The 9,836-nt window shown below is 43.2% G+C and overlaps 1 protein-coding gene across 2 annotated transcripts in view; it reads right to left on the bottom strand.

The window, feature by feature from the left end:
* Nucleotides 1–9,557, bottom strand: part of SYAP1 (synapse associated protein 1) — a 31,411-nt gene extending 21,854 nt beyond the window's left edge. The window contains exons 1-3 of one of the 2 annotated variants that reach the window (XM_007454844.1): nucleotides 9,262–9,557; nucleotides 2,680–2,798; nucleotides 1,813–1,879 (exon numbers count right to left, since the gene is read on the bottom strand). In XM_007454844.1, coding sequence (XP_007454906.1) covers nucleotides 1,813–1,879; nucleotides 2,680–2,798; nucleotides 9,262–9,454 — 379 coding nt within the window. In that variant the 5' untranslated portion in view covers nucleotides 9,455–9,557. The remainder of the gene's footprint in view (nucleotides 1–1,812; nucleotides 1,880–2,679; nucleotides 2,799–9,261) is intronic. The other variant, XM_007454845.1, reaches the window with a different exon arrangement.
* Nucleotides 9,558–9,836: the final 279 nt, after the last annotated feature.

Below are 9,836 nucleotides of genomic sequence, written 5' to 3'. Positions count from 1 at the left end.
TGCTGAACCCCGTTCCATTAATTTAAAGCAGTGCTGACCAACAGAACTTTCTGCAGTGATGGAGATGCTCTATATCTGCATTGTCCAACATGGGAGCCACTAGCCCTATGTAGTGATCAGGCACTTAAAATGTGGCTAGTGCGACTGAGGAATGGATTTTCCCGATATGCCACCTTTGTTCCTTTCCTTGACTTTGTACATGTTCCTCTCACCAGATGTCTAATAAGCACCTCAAGCAATTCCATTCCTAGGTATATATCTGAAAAAAACAAAACCACTAATTCAAAAAGATACATGCACCCTTATATTCACTGCAGCACTATTTACAATAGCCAAGACATGGAAGCAACCTAAATGTCCATAAACAGATGAATGGATAAAGAAGATGTGGTGTATATATATATATATATATATATATATATATATATACTCGTATTTGTCATTATCTGACTTATTTCACTAAGCATAATATTCTCTAGGTCCATTCACATTCTTGCAAATGGCAGTATTTCAGTGTTCAGTGTTTTTCATAGATGAGTGATATTTCCTTGTATATATATATATATATTTATATATATATATATATATACTCATATATGTGTGTGCGCACACACACACACACACAGGAATACTACTCAGCCATTAACAATGAAATTTTGCATTTGCAACAACATGGATGGACTTGGAGGGCATTATGCTAAGTGAAATAAGTCAGACAGAGAAAGACAAATACTGTATATCACTTATATGTGGAATCTAAAAAATACAACAAACTAGTGAATATAACAAAAAAGAAGCAGGCTCACAGACAGAGAGAACAAGCTAGTGGTTACCAGTGGAGGGGGGAGGGGCAATATAGAAGGGGGTAAAAAAAGGGTTATTATGGGATTATACAAAATCAAGTGTGTGAAACTTCTGAAAACTGTAAAACACTAAAGAATTTAAAGAATCTTTTGCTCAATTAAAAAAAAAAGTGAACCTGCCTCCAAATCTTTCACCCCCCACTCCTTCCACAGTTCCCATCTCAGAGGCACAAATGAGCTCCTATACCAAGTCTCTGAGCCACGGTCAACTTTAGTGCTTCCCACGAATCACTAAGTTATGCTAACCTGTATAGTAGTTTATTTGTCCCAAAGAGCTACTTCCCACGTTTGAGTACTTAGGAGCAACAATGCCTGATGGGAACTCACCACAGGACTAACTAGTTCTGTTTGAATCTGTGGTACTGCTCAAACCAACTTAAGTATTTTACACTACTTTTGCCAAATTCAAAGACATGAGGCCAGTTTTGTGTCTGCACACCACCAAACAGTAAAAGCAGGCATTGTGAGATCTTGCAACTGCAAACATTTAAATAAGCATTTGTCAGTAAAGAAATGTATTGAGTAAGTTCCCAAACTCCCCGTGACTTTTCAGGGCCCTCTGTCACTTCCCTGGAAAGCTCTTTTGTTTTTCCTTCTGATCAGAATGGGAAGGGAGCCAACATTTGCTAAGTGCCTATTAGGTGTACATCAGACACTGTGCTGGACCTGTAATAAAATAAGAAATAAAAGCTCACTCTCTCTGTGTCAGAGCCAGCTCCCCAGAAGGGCTACCTCATCCACCATCATAGCCGCCAGGAACTGTTTCCTTCCTTCCTTTAAACCCTGAAGGTTTATAGGTTTGTCCCCACTAGTCTTTGTGTTACCTGAAAGATGGGGGTGTAACTTAGACATTTTTGTATTCTCAGAGCCTTAGCGGGGTGTCTAGCACATAACCGGTGTTCAATAAAATTTGGCAGGCGAGTAGGTCATGTATAAACCTGTACCATACCTGATTTTTTGGTATGCTGCTCCTCAACAAATTTTTTCTGTTCCTTCTGAAAATCTCCTATAATTGTCTGTTAAAAAATACATAGTTATATTACTTTTAAAAGCTTATTATTAGATAAGAATTACGTTCAAGACTTGTGAAGTCTATTTGAGATATTTTATTCATTTTCTTCAAATAAAGAGACTAAAAAAGTGATACTTTTTCCCTTCCCCAATAAGAGGGGTTCTTCAACATTTCCGAACTCTAAGTGCTCAGCTGCCTTCATGACAGATGATCTTTTCAAATGCAAAAATAAAATGAATTAAAAACTGAATTTTTGTTTTATTCCATAAAACAGTAAAAGACAGGTCAAATCTCATTCGAACAAATAGTACACACAACGAAAATATCTAAATAATAAGCTATCTAAAGTTTAACTGATGACCTCCTTAGTTCAAATAGTTACCAACATAAATGAAATTCCCTAGGCCTGTACCCCACCACTGCAAACAATGAACAAACTCACCCCTTAGTGTCTTAAAAGGGTTGTTCCTATTGGTCTAGGACTTTTAAAACTTACCCAAATGATACAAAGGCATAAATGTATTCTGAAATGGTTATAGTTGAAAATTAAATATGAAAAGCTTAGTATTACCCAAAAGTATCAATGTATTTTAGAATATATTAAAACAAAAACAAAGGTTATTTAAATCAGGTAACTTATAGCTACTTATTATACAAAAAAGAGAGAAAAAACCCCAAGAATGTGATATTTATCAGAATATGATACCCTACTTGGGTTAATAAAGTTCATAAGAAGAAGGGACAATTATATTAGCTGCTAATGAATTTCATAAACTTCTATTTCCAAAAGATATTTAAATGTACCTTATCAATGATGTCATCTATCTTTCCTTCTTCTACTGATTTCTTTATTGTTTGTGCTGTTTCAGCAACTGATTCAGTTATCTTTTTTGTAGCAGCAGTTGCAAAGTTAAATAGATAGTCTGCAAAGAATAAAAAAGAGTCTATGCTCCATTCCAGTACAGTGGTTATTGTATTTGTGATTTCTCCCTTAATAAGTGCTTGTAAGACTCTTAAACCATAGGGCATGTTCCTTGTTAATGAGGACTTGAAACAATGAGCGAGAAGCACTGACAGTACTCCACTTTCTCAGTGGACAGGCCATCCATATTGGGCCTTTAATTCATTGCTTTCAAAGACTGTTAGCATAGTCCCCAGTTCACCCCAGTAGCTGTTTCAAACGTATCTTGCCCTTCTCCAGTCTCTAGTTCTAACTTATCTAAGCAAGTTATCTCCCCGCCTACTTTACAATAAGATCAAGGCTACTTTTTACTTTCTTTCCTTCCTAGACCCTAAGTATCCCATCTATATTTTCTCCTTCCCTCTTGATCAAAAAGGAAGGAAAAAAGCCCCTCCTCTCCTAGATTAACTCATCCCATGATAAATCTGGGGGATTTTTTAATAAATAGAAATCTTGGCAAGCCCTGACATAAATCTCTTCACTAATAACAATGAGCAAATATATAGAACGAAATTCAAACTGGAACATACGAACTTCACAAGACAAAACGAAAACACAAAATTACCCTTTCTAAAGACCTGAAAAGACATTTGTATCAAGGCTCTTTTTGCACTATGATATGAAGGTGTATTTCTAGACAAACATCATTTCAAAGTCCACATTCTACAGAATCTGGGCTGCAGGAAGCGACCTCAGGCAGTTCGTAGTGGGGGATGCTCCGGGCAACTGGCCTTCAAATCTCATCGCACAGAAAATGCTCCGTAACTTAGGGAAGGCTTGCCTCTGCTACTTGCCCGTACTGAGGGGGCAGGTGGGCTGACTCACAACACTCAGGCAGGGAGAAGACCCCGCTAAGAACGGCCCAGGGAGCCTGGCACCCCTGATTAAATGGGTGGTGCCACAGAAAATCAGGAGATTCGTACCGCTACCTGGGAGCAGAAGTACTATCTCCTGATCCGAAGGACCATCTCTACCACTTACCACCTCCTTTAGCATTAAACAGTCTCCTTTCTCCCACTGCGTCTGACGGCGTTCATCTGTTCCTGGTATCAACACCTACTGTGACGATCTCAGGAAGCTCCTTGTCTCTGGACTCATTCCTGCCATCCTCCTCCTCCCATTCTACACTCGTAGGACCACAAGAAATTCTCGAGTATCTCCAAGGAGGCCCCAAATATGTTGTTCCTTGGCTTGAAACACTTTTATCAGCCCTCCCTTTTCCTGGCTAACTTTACGCATGCTGTGAGCCTCCGCTTACACGTCACTTCTCAAGAAACGGTCCCAAGCTCCTTGGCCAGCGTAGGTGTCCCTAAGAGGTGTTCCCTCACCACCTGTGGTGCCAGATCAACAACATCTATGACACTCTATCCATTACTTGGTGAATGTGTCCTCTCAGCTAGACTGAAGACCCATCCTAAGCCCCACTGGGGCAGGGACCAAGGCTGTCTGATTCACCAGTGTATCCCCAGAGAGTGACCAGTAAGTACTCGCTAAATGCATGAATGGGGAGTGACATAAATGCTGAGCTTTAGGGAGGTCCCTGATTCCGCTTTGGTTGTGACTAGACTATTTGCCCGAGTGGCGTATGATAAAATGGCTAGACAGCCACAATACTTCCTACAAGTATTTTCTGCAGATAGACAAATCCAAACTTCTAAAAGAGCAGGGTCCCTGTAAGAGTTTCTCAGGAATACCTTTTCAATTAGATTCGTCTTTTTTTTTTTTTGGCCACACCAACATGGCTTGTGGGATCTTAGTTCCCCAACCAGGGATTGAACCCAGGCCCCCTGTAGTGGAAGTGCTGAGTCCTAACCACTGGACAGCCAGGGAAGTCCTGAGAAAGCACATTTCTTGCCCGCAAGGGATGTCCATTTCTCAACAAACAAACCAACGAAAAAGGATTCAAAGACAACAAGAGGAGCAAGATTATTCATTAAACTGAGGCACCCCAGAAGGGAGGATGTCTCCCAAGAGTAATTAGAAATTAGTCAGAGGAGTGGGTGGTAGGAGAGCAGGACAAGAGGTTTTCAGGAAGGACGCTCAAAAAGACCAGAGTCTGCTATTGTGCAGAAGAGGTCGGCTGACACCAAGTTAAAGACAGTTTTTATGAAGTGGTTAGAAAAACTGAGACACAGATAAGAGTTAACAGGAAGTAACAGGAGTACAATGTCCACTTCAGAGACTTAGGCACAAGGAGAGAGGGTCTGAACTGAAGTGACAACCAAAGAAAAGCAAGTCTAAGTAAAACGTGAGTAGACGCAGCAACTTTATGGAAGGAGGGGGCAGACCACTTACACTTTACCTTCATTTTCATCATGCCACAACCATCCCAGGAAGAGTGGCTATCATTAGCCTGGTTTACAGATAGGGAAGCCAAGGCACACAGAGGATAAATGATTTGTCCATGAAGGTGGGGCAGACCTGGCTGACTGCCTAGCCAAGAGCCTATCCACTTCCTCCTACCTAAAGAAACCCCCATTTTGGTGGGCGCTCAGCAAACCTGGGGGTGGTCTTGGCGACCCCTGACACAAACAACAAAGGTCCTTTCTGTTTAAGCCTGTTTGTTGGACTTACTGTAATTTGCAAATGACATCACAATAAAGACAATAAGTAGTATAGGGAATTCAAACACAGGCTACCTGCCTCTAAATGGCAAGCTGGTGCCCCAATCCCACACTGCCTCACGTCAGATGAGCAAGTGACAAGGGCCTGCAGAACTGAATGGATGGTAAAGGTAAAGAAAAGCGGGAAGGTTCTCAAAAGGTCAGAAAAAGCGTAAATTTATCAGAGTAAAGAGAGGAAGGTAGAGTTTAAGGCTTGCTTCTAGAATAGGAAAATAATACATAGACAGTGGTTTTTAAGGCAGCTTTAGAAAATTAATATTCTTATGAAAAGGCTGTTAAGTTTTCAAAAATACTATATATTTCACACAATTTTAGAATCTTCGTGTTGGAAGGGACTTTAGCACTTACCTTATTCAGCCTCCTATCCAGGTAGCCCCACTTCTAGGGATGGGGAGCACATGACTTCGAAGGGTAGACAATTATTACTGTTATCCATCTCTAGTTAGAAAATCCTTTTCACATCCCTTGTCATTTCTACCTCTCAGACTTAGATCTGTCCTCTTAAGTAACATAAAATGACTTCTTTTCTACCAAAAAACCTTTAAAAATGTTGAGCGATGCCCCTAAAGTTTCTTCTTCTTGAAGCTAAAATCCCCTGTTCTTTTTAGTATTGTTCACAAGCCATGGGACCCAAGCTCTTGACCATCTGCACTGCCCTCCTCATGGTAAACCTGGGTTTCTCATCAGAAATGAACTGGGTATTTTACTTCTATATCAAAGCAGACATATATTTTCCTACATACACAACTAACTTTTGGAGTCCTTAGTTGTAAACTAAGCAAGTGAGGCATCTAGAACTTGAAATGCACTTTCCCTATAGAAAAAGAGGATGGTCTAATTAACACAGTTCTACTGAAAACACTAATAGCATTTTTCAAAGGAGAAGGAAGAGGAGGTGGCCCTTCCTCCATTCCTGGGCACGGACTGGCCTTAGGGACAGTTTTGAAAAAGCCAAAGCTCATCTCTGGCCACCCTCCCACTTATTTAAGCTGTGCGAATGACTCAGATACTACACTCTCAGAGGTATGGGTTTGTTTTAGCGAGAGAGTATAGATAAGAGTATAGATAACTGGACTTTAACAAAAACCAACTAACCAATCTGCACTGAATAAGAAGTTCCTCTGGGGTATGAGGCCTTGGGAGGTAGGGAGAAGCTCTTCAGTGACTTTCTTAATAAACTGCCCTCCTTCTGTGATCACAGCAAGTCCTAAGTTCATCAGGAGGGAGAGCCAAGGATAAGAAGGTTTAATTTAGGGTTAGGAAGTGGAATATAGGCCTGGGTGTCCGCCACTCCTAACTGGTGCCTAATTTATAAAGCTGCCTAAATGTAGAAATAGGTCACCGTGAACCAGAAGTATTTATGCTCCAATCTCGAAGGGAGGCACTCAACAAAAGTTTACAGAACAAATGGGGCCCCAGGAAATTCCATGTAGATTTTATTATTATTATTATTTTTTAAGAAACACTGTGTTTTCCAAATATTTCTTTTTAAAAATTCATTTATTTTTATTATTTATTTATTTATTTTTGGCTGCGTTGGGTCTTCGTTGCTGCAATGCGGGTTTTCTCTAGTTGCAGCGAGCGGGGGTTACTCTTCGTTGAGGTGCGCGGGGCTTCTCACTGTGGTGGCTTCTCCTGTTGTGGAGCACGGGCTCTAGGTGCACCGGCTCGTGGGTTCTAGAGCGCAGGCTCAGTAGTTGTGGGGCAGGGGCTTAGTTGCTCCGTGGCATGTGGGATCTTCCCGGACCAGGGCTCGAACCTGTGTCCCCTGCATTGGCAGGCGGATTCTTAACCACTGCACCACCAGGGAAGTCCCTCCATGTAGATTTTTAAAAGGCCAAAGAAATGAACCTACTCAGTGGGAATCAGGCACAGAGATGTTTAACTTCACTTTTCAAAACTGAGATGGGTCTTTTTAAAGAATATATCTCTTAGGATCACTATGTAGAAATAAAAAGTATTTAATCATCTCTTGTCTTTTTGAGGGGTTGTGTAAAAACTAGGACCTTTACATCTTTTTAAAATCAAATTTCGGAGCCAAAAGAGCTCTAATTTCTTTGGAAACTTTGCATTCACAGTGTGTGTGTGGGTGGGGAAGTACTTGCATTTAACCTTAGCCTACCCAACCTCAAGACAGTCTGGGGAGGGGGACTTCCCTGGTGGTCCAGTGGCTAAGACTCCGTGCTCCCAGTGCACGGGGCCCGGGTTCGATCCCTGGTCAGGGAACTAGATCCCGCGCTGTTACTAATCCCGCATGCCGCAACTAAAGATCCTGCATGCTGCAACTAAGACCCGGGGCAGCCAAATAAATAAATAAATATTTTTTAAAAAGAGAGAGAAAGAGAGTCTGGTGAGGAAAGAAAGGGATGGCAGCCTTAAGCTCCAAAGTAGACATCCATATCGAAAACATTAAAAAAATATTCGGGGGTATTTATTATGAAATATAAACATGAGATTTCAATAAAGCCCTAAGTTTTAAGAAGCCACTTTTGATACTCCTCTGAAGATAAACGAAAATGATTCTCCATGTTCTATGAAATCAAGGAAACAATCATACCCAGCTTTTCCTAAGGTGGTCCCACTTTTATTTATCCCAGCTACCTAACATAGCCTCTCTGCTCTAGTCAACTTCATCTCCTTACATTCCTCGAATATGCCAAGCTCGTTTCTCCCCAGTTTTCCACACAGGAAATAGTTGTTCCCTCTAGTGATTTCATTGCATAGCACTTAGTTTTATTTCTCTTGTACACCGTTTGGAGGCTTGGGGCTTCGATTGTGTACTGCCATGATTTGAGATTATGCCTGTTCTCCCTGCCTCTCCACCCCGCAGTAAACTTTTTGAACGTTAAAGCCTTTCTTACTCAAGTATGTGTTTCTCCACTCTCAGGCTCCAGCCTGTCCTATGCTCTTGCCTTGTAGTGTCTTGAAGTAAATTCTTTAAAATTGCTTGCCAAATTTAATCTCTCACTTGTAGTGTTGTCTGCTTTAGGGCCACCTTCTTAAAGACGTTTTCTTTGACTATTTAAGCCTGCCAAGATCTCTCCAGGAGCAGAATTACTACAGCATGTGTTTATTCTGCATGCCTATTATTTATACCTTCCTCCTGAACTAGACTGTAAGCTGGGAAAGAGCATGGGCTTTGAAATTAGACAGCCCCAGGTTCAAATTTCACTTCTACCATTTACTATCAGCATAACTTTGGGCCGCTAAGTCTGCGCTCGTTCTCCCAACTCACTGGGGTGTTTAAAGAGATGAACCGTTCGCAAAACATCTAGTGCTGAAACTTGCAACACAGACAATAACTGGCAACTACTTTCCCGCCTTAAGGAAAAAGATCCCAATGCACCTAAAAGGACATGAGCCTGCCTGCCATAGACAGGCCTTAATAACTCTTCCTCAATTTACTTGGGACGACACATTCTGACCTAAGGGCAAAAAGGCACTCGAGCTCCTCAACGTCCCCTGTCCTCTGGGCGGGAGGCGGTGGAGGTGAAAGTTGGTGAGTTGAACAAAAACAGATTCCTCGTCAAACCTAAAGACGTGGAGCCCCACTGCTTTACTGCGGCCCTGCTCCCAACGTTGACACACTCTGCAGAGTGACATGTCACTAGGAACTTCAGGCACAGGATCTGACTGCTAGATGAGGCTTCGGCCTTGCCCAGATCCTCACCAACGACAGACACACCTTCCTCTCCCCACCCCACACCCCCGACCATTGGTGGCCCACGCCCAGGGGCGGCAGGAGGTGGGATGCGGGCGCTCTCCGAAACTCTGTGGTCCCGGAGGCCGGGGGAGACTCACTGCCGAGGCCTTTGGCCTGGTGAAGGAGCTCCTGGTCCCCCGCTTGTTGTAGCTCCCCCTCCACGGACTCCGCCACCGCCTCGGAGCGCTGCTCGGGTGGAGCGTCTCCCTTGGGCTGTCCGTCTCCCTGGTACTGCCGGTCACCCGCCGCCGGCTGCTCCAAGCCAAACCAACTGCTCAAACCCCGGAACATCCCGCCCGCGGGGCCGCCACCGCGGTCGGGGTCACCGGAGACCCTAGCGGGTGCCGCCTACTCCCGACTCCACAAGGCGTCTCCCAGGGCGATATTCGGAAGTGCGACCTCGAAGCAGCCAGTCTATGTGTCGCCCCACCTCCACTGTTACTCAGCCGCCGGCCGCGCTAGCGTCACTTCCGGACAAAGGCCCTGCCCTCCCCGCTGACTGTTTATTTCGTAACTCGATTAGGCGCTTGGAAACCGGACAAAGGGCTTTCCCCACGTAGTCCCGCCCCGCTTCCTTTTCTCCTCCCCCGGCTTTGTGGGTTCCTGATCTAGGCCAGTACACCGCGTCTTTGTCACTCTAAGCAGCTCGGCTGGTGGTTTAGCTCACCTTTTC

Source organism: Lipotes vexillifer, unplaced genomic scaffold (genome assembly GCF_000442215.2).
Source record: "Lipotes vexillifer unplaced genomic scaffold, Lipotes_vexillifer_v1.1 scaffold586, whole genome shotgun sequence".
NCBI lineage: Eukaryota > Metazoa > Chordata > Mammalia > Artiodactyla > Lipotidae > Lipotes > Lipotes vexillifer.
Note: the sequence above shows the minus strand (reverse complement) of the source record. Positions and strands in the feature narration are given on the sequence as shown.